This window comes from Danio rerio, chromosome 9, assembly GCF_052040795.2.
Source record: "Danio rerio strain M-AB ecotype USA chromosome 9, GRCz13ab, whole genome shotgun sequence".
Lineage (NCBI taxonomy): Eukaryota > Metazoa > Chordata > Actinopteri > Cypriniformes > Danionidae > Danio > Danio rerio.
In genome coordinates, this window is record NC_141029.1 from 36,064,814 (window position 1) to 36,082,639 (window position 17,826).

Sequence of the window (17,826 nt, forward strand, 5' to 3'; positions counted from 1 at the left end):
ATTTAAAAAGCACATTAAAGCTGAAATACAACCTGGAAGACAACAATACAACACTTACTATCCCAGTTATCTGCACTTTTAATAGTTTATTTTACAGACTTATAATATGCTGTTGTTCTATTGGAATTTTCATTCCAAAATCACCACCGCGTGACTCTAGCGACATCTAGTGGCTGTTTCCCAAATTGCACTAGAGTGTCGCCTCTTGGTGATTTTATGCTCTTTGCTATATTTTGAGATCAACAGGGAGACGCATGTGATGAGGAGGGTGCCTTTTTGTTTTATTAAGTTTTCTCATGTTTTGTGGTTAGTTGGGAGGTAAGTAAATGTTTATTTTGTTTTTATTTATGTGCAGGTAAGAGGGTTTAAAACTTCGTTAGTTGTTGAGTTTTTTTGTTTGTTATTTTGTCTTTACCTCCGCCTTAAAGGAAAATGTCAAATAAATTTGACTATATTTTATTTCTTTGGTCAATCGTCTTTGTTGTTGTTTTCTTTTGAACGGGAGATGAGATTCCGGGCTCCTACATTATTTTAGAAGTGGCCTATCTAATTTAATTTATTGTTACGGGTCTGGCTTGCTTTGTGGAGCCGTGCAAAGTTTAGATAACTTAACAACATTTAGACCCTTATGTGCAAGTAAACCAACTCATTGTCTCATATAACCAACAACAAGTTTTATCGAGTCTGTTATCTTACCAGACAAAGCTGCCTCTCTAGATGCAGTGGGTGTGGCTGAGGGAGTGGGCGTGGCTGAGGGAGTGGGCGTGACTTCACCCTGGCTCTTCTGCTCAGTGTCTGGAGATGAGAGCAGAGAGGAAGAGGTGGCGCTTTCCATGGACGAGGAGCTCGAAGGGGGAGGAGCTGTCACAGTGGAGGAGGAGCCTGAAGAGGATGAGGAGACCGACTTCGGGAGAGGCTCTGATGGTGGAGCAGGAGCAGGAGGTGTAGGGAGAGGATTTATGGTTGGCGTCTCCAGCTCCATCACTCCTTCAGCTGCCACGCCAGAGGACACCTGTGCCTGAGCGGTTGTCTCTGAGCTCGTGCCTTCTGCTTGAGCTGCTGTACCTGGAGGCAAAGCTTCAATTCATAAGCTTAATTTTTAGCATTCACTTACATACAAAAAAAGCTGAGTAACCAAGTAAGTTGCTTTGGATAAAAGCTCAAAGCCAAATGCATAATTGTAATAAATGTAAATCTTGTACCTCTGGGTCGAGTTTGTGGACGAGCTCTGCTGCTCTGAGCCTCGCTGGCCTCCTCAAACCATCGAGATAACATGTCCGACATCCTCTGCATGAGTGAAACATTCGGACTCTGCTCTCCTGCAAAGACAACAAACCTCTTCATAATCAATCTCAAACCAGATCAGACCCTCAAATGTTTTCTCTAAAAAAAAGCAGCAGCACTAAGACCCTGCCGTTCTTCTACTTCTAGAGCTCCATGAAACACACTGAAAAGCAGTGAAGTGAAGCAATCTGCAGATTAAATCCCTGTGAAAAGCTAACAAGCTCCCCTTAGACAGGCTGAGTGCTGTTGATATTCATGGCTGGAGGTACTGAGAGAGATTAAAGATGCACTGAGAGGCACTGGAGACTCAGATCATTAAAAACATGGAGGAGAAAAGATGCGCAGACAACAGTTCTGCTCATGAAGGAGACAGCTGGAGATGAAGTGGAGGAACACATGAGTTATGGTAAATCAGGAAGAGCGGAGGAGCTGTAATAGTCCTTGGAGATATTCTTCAGCAATGAAGCAATGAAAATAACATACAATTTAATTAAATAAAATGTAATTAAAGGATTACTGTTGTTGTGTAATAAAATAAATTAAAATAATATAAAGATTATTTATTAAATATGAAAGTTATAATGAGAATTTGAAACAAATTGTGTTTTTGGTGATTGTTGCATAATAAATTAAATTAAATTAAATTAAATTAAATTAAATTAAATTAAATTAAATTAAATTAAATTCAATTCAATTCAATTCAATTCAATTCAATTCAATTAAAATTATTTATTAAACATGAACATTATAATCAGACTTTGAAACAAATTTGTTTTTGGTGATTATTGTTGCATAATAGAATAGAATAAAATAAAATTAAATAAAAAATATTTATTAAACATGAAAATTATAATAAGACTTTGAAACAAATTGTGTTTTGGTGGTGATTATTGTTGTGTAAAGAAAAAATTGAAATAAAATAATTACTTATTAAATAAGAAAATTATAATAACATTTTAAAACAAACTGTGTTTTTGGTGATTGTTGCATAATATTAAAATAAAATAAAGCATAATATTTATTTATTTAAAAAAATGATCAGACTTTAAAACAAATTGCGATTTTGGTGATTATTGTTGTAAATAAACTAAACTAAACTAAACTAAACAAAAATAAAATAAAATAAAATAATTATTTATTAAATATAAAAAATATACGAGACTGAAACAAATCGTGTTTTGGTGATTATTGTGTAATAAAATAAAATAAAAATCATTATTTAATAAACATGATGATTATAATCAGAATATGAAACAAATGTGTTTTTGGTGATTATTGTAATAAAATAAAATACAAATATTTTGGGTTAATTTCATATTTTTACATTTTTGAGATTTTAAAAACTAAAATATTGTGGTAAAATTTAAAATTTTAATATCTATAATAACAATATCATTTTTAATATTAAAATAATATTTTAATATTAAATATTAAATATAATAATAAAAAATAAAGTCATTTATATCTGACCATCTGAAAAGGTTTCATAAGTTTATTCAACAGCTCATTTATTATTCCATGGAACTCATTCTCTCACCCTCCATTTGATCAAACGATGATTAAACCTAAATTTCTTTTGGTGAACTATCCCTTTAATCTGCAGTCACCCAACAAGTGTGTTTGTTAACAGAGTGCTGTGTGTTTATTCAGTGCATGTCAGTGTGTTCTCTCTCCTCTTACCATCACGCTCCCTCTCGCTCTCAGGTCGGGCTCTGGGCCCCGTGTCTGACCAGTCTCCTCTCAGACGCAGGCGTTTGACCGGCGGCTGCCTCAGCTGTGGAAACACACATCAACAGACTGTCAGTCACAGTCAAAACGCTCTCAGACACCCTAAAAATAACACACTCTACCCCGCGTCACTTCACAAACATCTAGACCGGCACGTTTGCAGGAAGTATGATCCACAAATGAAGGATTTGGTCTTGACCTACAATGTGAAAGTCAGCATCATGAATTAAAAGTAAACCTCATACGATTACAATATTAAGCACACTTTAACCAGAGCTCAGAATAAAACTATAACATTATGGCTAAACTACTTTCTTTGTCACACACATACACATTATTTCTTAGTAATTTTGTTGTGTGTGTGTGTGTGTGTGTGTGTGTGTGTGTGTGTGTGTGTGTGTGTGTGTGTGTGTGTGTGTGTGTGTGTGTGTGTGTGTGTGTGTGTGTGTGTGTGTGTGTGTGTGTATGTCTATATAGATCAGGGGCATGCAAACTCAATCCTGGAGGGCGGGCGTCTTGCAGACAGACATAATCAAACACACCTGCTAGTTCACCTTATTCTCCGCCGACGAGCAGGCGCAGCCATGTGTATCTTTTTGGCTCGAGACTTCCGGTCTTATTCACTTCCATTAATTTTTAGACGTTAAAAACTGCTTTCACTGTTTGATGTTGCAAACTGATATTTTCTTATTATATTATTCTACTTGGTCCATATAGTAATGCAAACATTTGTTTATAGAGCAAGCAGTTTGACCGTTTTCTGCCGTTTATTATTCATTTCTCACATAGGCGACTGAATCGGAAGTTCTAAAACAATCGCGAAAACAGACGTACTTCCGCATTTTAGAATAAGGTCAATAGCTATCTATTAATCTTAAAGACACTGCTTAGCATGTTTAGTTGTGTTAGATTAGTGGTGGAGCAAAACTTTTAGGGACACGGGCTCTCCAAGACTGAGTTTGAGTCTTGAGTCTCTGAGTTTGATATCACCCGCCCCTGATATAGATTGTATTGATTTTCATTTTTGTTACTATTTTTATTTAGGTTATGAAATTTTAGTTATATGTTTTAAGCATTAAAATAAGAGGTATGTTCCGATTTTTTTAAGAGTTTCAAATCAATTGAGTTATACAGTTTTGGTTCTAGTTGACAACAATAAGCTTGTTCTTTACTTCAATAATTATTAATATTTAAATTTTAGCATCAATATGCAAATACGTAACTGTCTTCAGAGAATTAAAAGAGTTTTAAAAATTAGACTTCACTTGAATGGGACAAAACTTTTGTGCCAATTGGTACTCTGAAAAAAAGTATTTCTGCAAAAAATGTATGCGTCGAATTTGAACAACCAAATTAAGTTTAGAAATGTCACACTTGTTTTTTTGTTTTTTGTTTTTTTTTACATTAAGGGGTTGTAAATTTATTTGGGCTAAATTCCAACAAATAAATTAAGTAAAGTCAAGGAATCATATTTTAACAATTTTTTCAGTGTATTTTAAAAAAAAAGCCTAATCTGAAAAGATCACAAAACATTTAGTAAAAATATATAATAAAATAAAATACACAACAAATTCATTCATTCATTCATTTTCCTTCGGCTTAGTCCCTTATTTATCAGTGGGCACCACCGTGAAATGAACCGCCAAGTATTTCAGCATATGTTTTATGCAGCAGCAACCAATCGCAACCCAGTAATGAAAAACCCATACACAATCATACACTACGGCCAATTTAGTTAATTCAATTCACCCATAGCACATGTCTTTGGACTGTAGGGGAAACCAAAAGGCACCTAAAAGAAACCCAAGTGAACAAGGAAGAACATGCAAGCTTCACAAAGATATACCAACTGACCCAGCTGGGGCTCAAACCAGCAACCTTCTTGCTGTGAGGCGATAGTGCTAACTACTGAGCCACAGTGCCACCCTAATTTTCATTTTAGTTTTTATCATTTTTATTTCATTAAAGCTATTTTAGTTTTAAGGTGTAACTATGAAAATGAGAGATAACTTCATATTTTTTTCAGTTTTTATTATTTTCAAGTAACAACAATAATTTGAGTTTTACAGTTTTGGTTTTAATGAACAACAATAAGCTTGTTCTTTACATCAATATTTAATAATTTATTAATTTTAGCATCAAAAAGTATGCAAATATGTAACCATGTCTTCAAAACCATGACTGGGTCTTTAAAATTAATTAGATTTCATTTAAAGGGGACAAAACTTTTGTGAAAGACTAATTGAAATCTAAAAAACAATAAATTAGGGCCTACTTTGAAAAAAGAAATCACAAAATTGTAATTTATAATTGTAAAAATAAATAAAATTTGGTAATAAAGTAAAATTGAAACATACATTTTATATATTATTTGATCTAATAATTGTTACATCTTGATCTTTAAAAACCTTAAAACGCATTTACATTTTGTTCTTCAAGAGTCCAATTACTGACAGTCATCCATTTATATTTCACAGACTGTTACTTTGTTAGGTGAAATATTTTACTTTTGTATTGCACATGAAACAAGGAAGTAAAGACAGAATTTCATTCAGGGCTCTCTGTATCTAACAACGGTTCCTTGGTCTGAAAAAAAGGTTCTTGATGGCTGATAAACCACTGAGGCCACCTTATTACGTGCTTCACACTCACACTTTTACCATCTCAGTCAGCCAGCAAGTCAGTCAGGACGCTCTATTCTGGGTGTGAGAGAGCTTCAACAAGACAAGCAACTGCTAAAACACATCCACAAAGACCAAACAAAGCACATCAGAGACCAATGAGCTCACGCTAAAAATAATCTAATAATGAGCACTGCAGCTTCTCTCCACTTCACGCAGCTATTCTGCTTTTACTCAGTCAAGATGTAGGAGAGGGCAGCAGAATCTGATACGGGGCTTGTGGTGTTAATGCAAAGTCCTGATTATTTCAATTAAAACTTGGAATACTCAGACTTGCTCGGTTAAAAAACAGATATTTATTATTTGATTTCATTCATAATTAAAAAGGTCACACTTTACAATAAGGTTTCATTAGTGGATGTATTTACTAACAGCCTACTTGTAGCTTCATTTGCACTCTTCAGAAATCTATGGGTGACGTCACGCATACTACGTCCATATCTTTTACATACTGTGTGTGGAACTCTGCGTTTTTTCATTCGTTCATTCATTTTCCTTCAGCTTAGTCTCTTTATTCATCAGGGGTCGCCACAGCGAAATGAACCACCATTTTTTGTACAGTATGTATTTAAAATGATTCTTTTTTAATAACCTTTTTAAACAGGACTCTAACCTAGATAACCAACAGTAAACCTCCATTCTAGGCTATAGAAGCTCCAACATCTCCTTTCCATACAAATAAACCAGAACTATGTCCTCAATATTTTTGACACTGCATTGGCTCAACATTTACTTGGTTGCAAAGATTTATTGAAGTCAACAGGGGCTCCTTCTATCTCGCTGGCAGTCATTGTGCACTGGGTGCTCTATTTCTGGAGCTCTGCGTGTGTCTGCTCCTCTATTTGGAAAAGAATGTGATCGCGGGGGATCCGGACACAGCTGATCACACCGTGTGACAGCTGAGCGGTGACCCAGCACATTTCACCACTACAATCCCAACACAACATCGAAAGAGTCTGTAGACCGACAACTTGGATCAAAAGAACAAACGTGTTTATATGTATATACAGTAATAAACCGTGATGACATATTAAACGACTCTATTTGAGGATGATAGTGCCCAAATGACTCATTTGAATTAATATTTTAAACTGTATTTGGCACTATTCTTATTCTAACTACTAGAGTTTTGCCCATTATTCAGCTAGACATTTCTGATTGTTTAGAATGTAACTACATTCAGTATGATCACATTTCTTTTACATATTTTGATAAGTACAAGTCAGATTAAATATATGGTGAATTTTTTTACATTAATCTGTTATGCTGCATAACTATGGAACCTTATTTTACCCATAATTTAGATTTTATTTCCATGAAAATTATTTGATATATTTGTCACTTAACTATTATCGTTTCTATGTACATTAACTTGTAAGTTGGAATTTGTAAATTTGACTTGGACAGCAAATAAAATAGTTGCTGCTCTTTAAACTTTCCACTCAACAAAAAAATAATAAAAATAAATAAATCACAAAAACTTCTTTTGTGACTTGCGTTCTCTATAAGAGCACCAGCACAATCCTTTTTAAAAGTCATTATAATAATAACAAATCAGAATATTAAAATGATTTTAAATACTAAAGACTAGTAATGGCTACTGTAAATTTAGCTTTGTTTTTAATTGTTTTTAATACATGCTACATTACTGCAAATTTGCAAGCCAATAAATGCAACCTTGATAAGCTTATGAGAGAGAGAAAAAAAACATGTTGAAAATATGTTGCATCATGGCTGTTTAGTACACAGTGTACCAAAGTTTGTCTAAGTCCCTTTGCCATTTTCTCCTTAAAGGGACAGTTCGCCCAAAACTGAAAATGTACTGTTCATTAACAGTCCAAAACATCCAAAATGTTTTCTTCAGTTAGGGTTCACACTTTTTTTATTTACAGTGATTTGCTCTTCAGTGATTTGCTGTTCAGTGTTTAGACTTACAGCAGTGAAAATTAAACCCTACTGAACTGAACTAAACTGACCTTAAACTCTGAAAACTGGACTGACACAGTTTCAATTTACTATGATCCTCTATGTTAAGCTGCTTTGACACAATGTACATTGTAAAAGCACTATAGAAATAAAGATGAATTGAACTAAATAAACAGCAGATTCAAGGATATGTATATGTAACGCCATAAAATTACTAGAGTAATAATGATGTGTCATTTAAAAACAATTAAACAGTCAGGTTTACAGGACTTTAGTAAAATTAGTTGAATTCAGAACTGAAAAATTCTAAGCAGTTTTGACAAAATGTGCACTATTTGTTTTAGCTTTTGTACAAGATTTAAAATTAGGATTTATAAATTAAGAACTTATCGTTTTTTTGTCCGGTTTTTGACAGCAGTATGGCAATTGTTGAAATAACTCCAAAAAAACTATTTCAAATTGAATTCAACCAATTTTACAGACTTATGTTTATTTTAAGAACTTTCCAGGCCTTGAATCCAAATGTCTGATAATCAAGAAGCATGGGAACCCTGTCAGTAGAATGTTGATGAAGATTTATGCTTAAGCACAGTTGGTTATTGATTTTATTAATTCATTCATTTTCTTTTTAGCTTTGTCCCTTTAATAATCTGGGGTCGCCACAACGGAGTGAACCACTAAGTTATCCAGCACAAGTTTTAATGCAGCGGATGCCCTTCCAGCTGCAACCCATCACTGGGAAACACTCATACATTCTCATTCACACTCATACACTACGGACTTTAGCTTACCCAATTCACCTGTACAGCATGTCTTTGGACTTGTGGGGGAAACTGAAGCACCCGGAGGAAACCCACGCGAACGCGGGGAGAACATGCAAACTCCACACAGAAATGCCAACTGATCTAGCCGAGGCTTGAACAGCACTACCTACTGTGCCACCGTGTCGCCTGGTTATTGATTTATAAATTGCAAATGATCAGTTATCGGCAAAAAGCAAATTAGCAGGCAAAACAATATGAATACATGTGACCCCTGTTTGCATCAATTCTATGAATCCACAAGGAAGACAGTTTCAGTAATAACTCTTAATTAATGTTCTACAGAAGATAAAAGTCTCATATATTTTGGATGCCCTAAGGGCAAGTAAATTAACAGCACACTTTTATTTTGGGGTGAACTATTCCTTTTTAATACGCAATTTATTTTCTCATTAAAAATTCTTTGACAAACATACTTAAAATAAGACAGTCATGCCTTACTATTACACTATTCTGCTCACAAAATAAATTAAACCTTTTATATAGCTTCTAAGATAAATTTCCCTGTTGCAAATATTAATTCGCTGGCCAGAATCCTTCTTAAAGCGGGAATAAAAATGCAGCAGAGTCTTTTGATCCATCCTCTCACACTCCTCTATAAACTAATTTCAAACTGCATCACTAAAGCACGGTACAGCTGAGGATTACACTGAGTGCCTGAGACAAGACTACAGAGAACACACAAAAGTCCTTTATTTAGGTTTCGCCTTGGGCAAGAGCAGACTACCAGCACACACTTGCCACCAGACCAGTCACTCTTGACTTTCAGATGCCTAGCTCCGTTTCCTTTATGCCTCCACAACTTATGGAATTAAAACTGAAAGTCCTACATGGCCTTGTGTTTATAACAAACCAGAAATGTTGAGATTTGATATTCTATAAAAGCTTCAGAGTGCAGAAGTGGTTCTCTAGTGTTTGTATTTAAGTGCATTTTCATATACAGCTCACTTTATAGTCGAGCAGGACATACTGTAAGGGTTTTCCCAAAAAATATCTTATTTTCAGTTTATAATCTATAGTTGTCCTCCAATGTATGCAGTGCCTAATATATAAAGATATTGTCTCTCAAAAGAAAGAGCCGGCTCTGAATCTGCTTAATGAATCCTTATGTTTTAGAATGATTGTCCTGCTATTGATCTATGCCGTCAACACGTTCAAAGTAACCATAAGTTTCAAAATCCCCACCTGCCACCAAATTACAAACACATTGTAATGGCCATTTCATTTCAGACACTGATTAGATTTGAAAAGATTTGGTTGGCTGACCAATTAGAGCAGAGTTTACTTACTTTAAGGGAGGGGTTTACAGAACTTAAAACCTGAACTGATTTAAACCAAATGAAATCATTGCAAAATGATTCTAATACTAAATGCACGTTATGAGAAGAATACTAATTTTCTTACGTTAGTTATATAAAACCCTGAATACAATAATAGGACACTTTAAAATGCCAAATTTATAAATGAGGCGTACAGTACACACAAAACATGGGCAGATGTATATGTCACTTCCCACACGAAAGTTTTAATCAAGAAATAAAATAAAACATGCATGAGCTAGGAGCTGTAAGTATATCTAAGTAAACATATTTAACTGAAATATAGACCTAATTAAACCACTTTAAATCAAAGTAACCATAAGTAATTATGAATAAATTAAAACGGATTCTGTGTACGTGAACCTTTAGGAAGGTTTCTACACTAATTTTATAAATCAGACCACAGCTCTTTAAATAATTATTGTGCTTGTTTACATTGTGCACTGTGCACAGAATGCATTACAGGTTCGTATTTTTGAATACCAAACATCCTTACTAACGAAGATCAGACAAAAACTAAAGCCCAAAGTATGCTTAGGGTTTCAATTGCATGAAAATTATGCAAATAGGTATAGACAATATAGCTGTATTATATGTTTGAGTGGGCATAGCTAAATATCTCGTTTGGTATATGTTGCTACTCTGACTGTTGTCATTTTAAGTACAGCATCACGGCTACATAGTTTTTCTAAACAGACTGCACATTAAACACAGTTGCTTTGAAAATAATTGCAGTTAATACAAACATAAGTGTCATTAACAAGCTCACAACTGGTCTGCCTATAAAGATTTAGCATTACTTAAAAATAATCAATTTCTCAGGAGAAATAATTTGTGTTTGTACTTCCAGAGCCTGACTGTTGTGCTCTATCCAATGGAGCATACTTGGAAAGGCTGTACATTCGACTGTGCATGTACAGTACATTATAACAGATGTGAGTGATGCAATGCACTGCAACTAAAGACAAGTTAGTGACATTTTCTTATTGTAATTTATGACATACTGCCCAAAAAATAGAAAAAATTTATAATTAAGTGCAAACAGCCGTACTATCAGAAAAAGCAGAAGGTCACACATTCATTTATTCATTCATTCATTTCTTACCTACAGTTTAATGAAAACTATGAATATATAATCTACTGTACAAGTATGAGCACATTCAGATGCAGAAATATGTGCATTAAATAATTAAATAAATAATCTATATTATATTTAACTATTTAAATAAATTAATACATATTTAAAAAAAACACTTCAGACTTAATATTTTGGTGACATTTAATTAACATTTATCATAAAAAAGATAAAGCATTTAGTGTATTGTTGTGTATGTGCTTGGTATTTTATTATCATAAAAGCTTCTGTGGCACTAGGTTTTCAGCAAAATGTTGCACATTCTAAAGTTTATCGTTGCTGTTTTGGTTTTACAATGTGAAAAAGACAGGGTTTTTTTAGGTCTGGACACTGGATTTAATTAACAGTTTCCCATGAATTATTCCACCGCTCTACTTCAAATCTCTTGTTTCACACCACAAATCCCCACTCTATTTTCACAGGGTGCTTTAAAGCTTTATTTTCCCTCCTTTTCTTGACTGCTAATCCCATTTAGCATCTCATACTAAGGGAATTTTTCTGAACTTGGAAAACACAACCAGAAACATTACTTCTTCAATCCTTTAAAATAATGTAAATCATTTCAAATGAACTTAACAAAATTTAGTGATTGACACACTGAAAGACACTGAAAGATATGACCTCATGTGCACACCATAAGCTCTAAAGCGAAAATGGCCACAGAACATCCACCTGATATCTGCTTACCTCCTCTCTCCGCTCTTCAGAAGGGCCTTTGAGCTCTCTGGCCTGGTCATCTTTGGGGTCAAACAGGTAAATGTAGTCAGAGGAGTAACTGACCAGCACTTCTTGTCCATCTTCACTGTAACACAGAGAGGTGACGCGGCAGGATTTGGTGGACAGGTGCGCTGGGACGAAACGCACACACATACCGGTTGTCCCTCTGCCCATGTAGTTACCTTTTAAAAAAAGGAAGAAACAAAAAAGGTCAACAGGATGCAACATTTAAAGCTGTGGGATTGTTTCTAGTTTAAAAGAGGAACTGTAAATTCTAAGAGTGTGAAGTCTACTTAAGAGGAGCCTAAATATACAAGCTGTTTTATTAATTAGTTCTGAGAGTTTATTGTGGACATTGAAACAGAAGTCGAAATGCTAAATTTAACAGAATAATCCAATCACATGAAGCACATTTGTTCCTTTTTGAACTTAAATTAAAGGCCAAAATGCATTTATATTTTGAAATATTTAGGATTTAATTGTTTTACTGTCATTCAGTTTAATGTCTTTGGGGAAAACATGTAAAAAAAAATATACTGTAAATTAAATAAATAAATAAAAACTTCAATACACATACAATAACCTACAATAAACAAAGAATCTAATAATTATATCATAATTAATACATCAATATTGTCCAAAATGTAAAATTCTATAAAGATTAAATAAAAAAAATGTATGAACACAAAACAGGCGGTCCATTCCTCTGTGGCGACCCCTGATGAATAAAGGGACTAAGTCGAAGGAAAATAAATGAATACAAAACAATGAGTAGAAATAATAAACATTAAACTATACAGATATATTTATATCCTTTGTTCTTCCTCATATTTGGGGGTCCATAACATCTCAAAGATTTCAATGTTTGACCTCAAATGCTACATATAGCAGATCATCACCTTAGAACTTAAATTAAGGGCTGAACGCGGATCATTTCTCACCCGTAGCTCTTGTTCCCAGCATTCTTCTGTCATAGATCCTCACTGAGCTGTCTGAACAGCCCACAGCGAGATAGTAGGGGACCAGGGGGCAAATGGAGATTGAGGTAGCGGCTCTCCGGCAATTAATCAAAATGTCCTGATAAGGGATGGTAGAGAGAGAGAAGAAAATTGAAGAAAGGGGTAAAAACAAAACAAACAAACATAAACATCAGTGAATCAAATCACAGATTAACTAGAATTAACTTCTGTGTAAAAATATACATCTTTTGCAATATAATCAATAATATACAGCCATGGTAAAATTTGTAAACGTTTTTGAAATGAACATTTATGCTCCTTAGTGCTCCATTTGCTTGATCAAAAATACAGTAAAACGTTGATTGTGAAATATTATAACAATTTGATATTCTTTTTTTTATACATTTGAAATGTTTTTCATATTCTTATAATTAGGCATGGGACGAGAACTGGTTTCAAGGTTTACCACATTTTGGAATTTTCTATTATACCGTTCCTACGATATATGCAAGTTCTGTTTTTTTTTTCAACTATTTTGTTGAGTTTTCTCTTCTTAAAAAATATAAATATTGTGCTCAATGGGGAAAAGGTTGTTGTTTTTTACCAAGACATTTAAAAAGAACATCAATATAATCAATTTAATTGAAAATAATTTGGAGCAGTAATCACAATACCGTGATATTTTTATCCAAGATTATCATACCGTCAGAATCTTATACCGGCCCAAGCAGACTTGAGATTACAAATATGGGTTTTCATCAGTAATTACAGTTACTTTAGTTTTCAGAATCACATGTTCTTTAAAAAAAATGTAAATATACAAAACCAACAGCATTTACTTGAAATAAATATATGTAACGTTACATCTTTTTACAGTTTCTTTTGATAAATTTAGTATCATGCAAAAAAAAGAGAGCGCAATTAAATGGTAAATAATGAAAAATATTAAAAATATGCTTTAAATTAAAAAAATCTTAAGATAAAAAATAAGAATAAAAATTTAATGTTCTTATTTATCTAATATTTCTAAAATAACTACCATATAGAAAAAAAACAAGCAAAGTTTTAAAGAAATATGTATAGTATAATACAGTCCTATCAACAACACAATTCTATTTGGTTCAAAATCTTCCCATGTACTGTTAATTAACCCAATTTGACAGCTAAATCACTACTACTAACAGAACTTGAGCAACGATCTAAACAGCATTTCCAACTTCAAGCAGTGTGATGTTTCTCTCACAAAACAAATGCCTTCTGATAGCAAAAAATGAAAGCAATCACGCCCTCAGGCCAATACCGCACACTCACTCCGTGGGTTGACAAATGGAGGTTGTAAACTGCTTCCTCATCAGTGTATCTGAGATGCAGTAATAGTTCTACATCAGTGCTGTTCAGCATCTGTAATACTGTCTAGTACAGCACTATATGAAAAAATGTGCAGTGTTGAGGTGTATTTGTTGTTGTATGCATTTGCTGCACGTTGAAATCTTCTTACATCTTTACAGTCTTCCTTTGTGCAGCTCGTCTTCATCCGCAAGTCAAACCACCTCACTGTACCATCTTCTCCACAGGACAAGAAGGTATAGGGGTCATTTGGCACCGTCATTATCTGTGGATGGAAACAAGGAGAGAGAAAAATTACAGCAACTTCTCACCTCGCCACAACGTTGACTGCAAACAAAGATACTGCTTGTATACAGGTACATTCAGTGGTTGTGGAGTTTATTTCTGTTTCAATTCAATTCAGGTTTATTTGTAAAGCGCTTTTTACATAAACTAATTAAAAATTTAATAAAGTTAAATTTACAATAAAATAGAAGTTATTATATACAGTATAAACATGATTAACCTGCAGTTTTATAGCATATAGGTGATGTATATGCATACATGTGTACATGTTTCCCAGCAGTCACGCAAATGTTGTTCTTTAACAAGGTTGCGTTACATGGAAAATGTAAAAAAAATATATTATATTATAGATTTGAAACTTGCTAATAAACCTATTAAAAGTGTTTTTGAAATATTTTATGCAAATAAGTCTTTTGGTGTTGACAAAACAGTAGCAAAATTGTATCTGTTAAGTTATATAATACACTTACAGTATTTTGCCATGTGAATTACTGTGTGGACTTCCATAGGAAAAACAAATACTATAAAAGAGTTCCTCAGAAACGAAGCCCTGGGGCCTGTACCATGAAGTTAGCTGGCTAACAAGTTTTAGTTTAGTTTGCACAAATTCTGGGTTTTACATGAAGGTAACTCAGCTCAGCTCAGCTTTTACATAATACCATGACAACAAAGAGTGATCAAAGTAGAGCTGCTTCATGGTACTTAAAACCCAAGATTGATGCAAACTAAAGTTTACACTAATATGTTTTAGTTTTAAAATGCATAAGTTTTGCTATGGTTACGCCATCCGTGCACACTACTCCGAAGTTTTTGAGCACCAAAAACTGAGCTTTTTGAAAACGCTGAAGAGGCCGTTTTCAGTCTAAAACACTGCTGCTCCGTCTCAGTGTAAATGGGGGAAAATGGTGACATCTGAAACCAAAGGTGGGGCTGCTGACATTCGCCTATCTGATTGGGTCTTTTTTCTCAATATTAAGTAGCCTACACAAAGTTCATCCTCGTAAGTTCAGGCTTCAGAAGATTGATATGGAAAACAAACTCTCGAGGACACGTCGGGTAAATCTTCAAAGAGAACAGTTTACTTTATAACCTCATTCACATCACCCTGGCTACGTTGTTTCGCTATCTTGACAATAAAATGAAAACATGATATAAAAAAACTGCTATTTTCATTTTGATATTAACTTAACAGACGCAAAAAATGTTGAGGCGTCATGTAGCTACATATTTATATGACCATCATCTTCACTGTATGCATAACTATAACAAAACGGAAGCCTATAACATTACTGCCTGCTTTCATTTACTGAAAATATGAAACATATTTTGCTGAATATCACACAATCTCTTTTGCTAAATATCAGTTTTAATAATCAATAACAGCCATTATAAAACGTCCATAGTATAAACAAAACACACAATGGAAGTTTATCCCTGCTGCTTTCAACATTCTTTAGAAAAACTTAAAGTTCAACAGAAGAAAGAAACTCAAACAGGTTTGGAGCATGTGGAGGATGAGTAAATGACAGAATGTTCATTTCTGGGTGAACTATCCCTTTAAATGACGCTCGTACCTCATAAGCAGTGCCATAGTGGCAGGTGAACTGGCACTGTCTGTTGATTTCTTGGCTCTTCTCTGTGTGTGTGTAGAAAATGATGCCATCTCCTGAGCAGGACACAATCTGTTGATCGTTAGTGTGGGGCATGAACTTTGCGCTAAAGATGTTGGCCCGATGTCCTGAACGAATAGTCGTTTTGACCTGAGGACAAAAGCATGATCGTTTTAAAATCAGTGGAGAGAATTTTTAAATAAGCCACTCATTAGCATAGGTTTGATTGAATCAAGCTTTGAAAATTAACTTTTAATTATCCTAATTCAGTGCTTCAACGTTTAGAACATTTTTAGAAAATTCTAGCTGAAAACTCCAGATGATAATTATTTTCATGTTATGATCATCTTATACACTACACACTGGATCAGTTAGAAAATGTCATGTTCTCTTAATGAAAAGAATATAAAATATGAATCATTTAGATTTGGATTACTAGCCAATATTATATAGATACTTTACTACTATGTTTACAGCTTTATTGCATGTTCTGAAATATATTTGTTTACATGTATATTGATTTATTTGCTAATACAAAAGTATATGTTTACAGCAATAATATAAGGAATTAGCACTTCCAATTTGTGCTTTTAATTATATGGTCGTTATAATAAAGCAGGCAGATGTATACAATTTGTTAGATTATTTTCTAGAAAATAGTGAAAATGTTAATCAGCTTTGTGGTATGGCCAGTAACTAATTAATAGCTGATATGAAAAACTCTATATTTATTATTTTAAATAGTATTTATCTAAAATAGTACAATATGTCATAAATATCCCAAAATACAGCAATGTTTTTCAATTATTACTTTGTTTTGAAATTTTGTAGGTCATGCAAGTATTAGATGATGGTATTATATTAGTGATTAAAAAATACTCATACCTATATATATATATATATATATATATATATATATATATATATATATATATATATATATATATATATATATATATATATAAAATATTTATCTAATATAGAGTAATCTGGTGCGCATTCGATGATTCAAAATACTACTTAGAATGCTTAAATAACTTGTAATGCAAAAGTGAAATTTTACTCATTGCACGTTGTCTGTAACTTACCTTTCTGTTGTAAGGGTTTGTGATAACCAAGTTAGTGTCATCTGAACCTGATAAGATATACTCTCCAGTGTCGTTCCAGGATATGGTGTTAACCTAGAAAAAAACAGCAACAACAGCTGATGTAAACACAAAAGTTAATTGTTCTAAAAAAGACAAGCCAATTTCTTAAAATGTGCCATTAATTAGCTTACTCTATCGAATACTTGATCACAAATTAACATTCTGTCAATATATTTAATGTCCATTTTGGAATTACATGTAATGTTTGAGAACACAAAGAATCTTAAAATGAGCAAAAAAATCCAACTTGTTCAACTGAGGTGGATCATTTTATATATTAAGATTAGGGCTGCAGAGTACTGAGGAAAATGCAATATGGTTGTTGAGTATTGCGATAGGAATATTTCGTATATTTTTCCCTAGAAAAATGTTTATTTAATGATATTTAAAAAAACGGTAAAATATATTTGTCAGATCTAATTTAGATTAAAAAAAACTGTCAAGGTGCAAACATTTGGAGCCTCATGTATCAACGCTGCGTACGCACAAAAACTTTGCGTACGCCAGGTTTCACGCTCAGAATCGCTCACGTTTGGATTTACTAACAATGAACTGAACGTGGGAATGTGCGCAGGTTCACGGCAGCTTTCTGGCAGGCGTACGCACATTTTTTGTGCGTGTCTGTTTTATTTCCATTGGCGACTCCTAGAGGCAGTTGTGTTAAATTCTTCTCTACAAAGTGACTGATCCTTGCAATGGCAGCTGTATGAGACGGGTTCATATAGTAGGTATGTAAGATTTCCATACAATACAGTTGACCAGCTAAACATTAAAGCACAATTTGCAGCGGTCGCCTGTTTTCCCAATGTAATCTGAGCGATCTACCGCACGAACATTGCTATAAAGACACTATCTGAAGATGAATT

General features: G+C 33.7%; 2 protein-coding genes across 18 annotated transcripts in view; both read right to left on the reverse strand.

Moving 5' to 3' along the window:
* Nucleotides 1-17,826, reverse strand: part of LOC147835341 (uncharacterized) — a 221,907-nt gene that overhangs the window by 200,273 nt on the left and 3,808 nt on the right. The gene's annotated exons all lie outside the window — the stretch shown is intronic.
* Nucleotides 1-17,826, reverse strand: part of dcaf6 (ddb1 and cul4 associated factor 6) — a 53,953-nt gene that overhangs the window by 23,207 nt on the left and 12,920 nt on the right. For all 17 annotated transcript variants that reach the window (XR_015498920.1, XR_015498923.1, XR_015498921.1 and 14 more), the window contains exons 3-10: nucleotides 16,901-16,993; nucleotides 15,777-15,962; nucleotides 14,069-14,182; nucleotides 12,553-12,688; nucleotides 11,582-11,793; nucleotides 2,965-3,058; nucleotides 1,203-1,319; nucleotides 697-1,065 (exon numbers count right to left, since the gene is read on the reverse strand). Coding sequence is in view for 12 of the 17 variants with exons in the window: in XM_087266793.1 (XP_087122919.1) it covers nucleotides 697-1,065; nucleotides 1,203-1,319; nucleotides 2,965-3,058; nucleotides 11,582-11,793; nucleotides 12,553-12,688; nucleotides 14,069-14,182; nucleotides 15,777-15,962; nucleotides 16,901-16,993 (1,321 nt within the window). In the remaining 5 variants the exon portion in view is untranslated. The remainder of the gene's footprint in view (nucleotides 1-696; nucleotides 1,066-1,202; nucleotides 1,320-2,964; nucleotides 3,059-11,581; nucleotides 11,794-12,552; nucleotides 12,689-14,068; nucleotides 14,183-15,776; nucleotides 15,963-16,900; nucleotides 16,994-17,826) is intronic.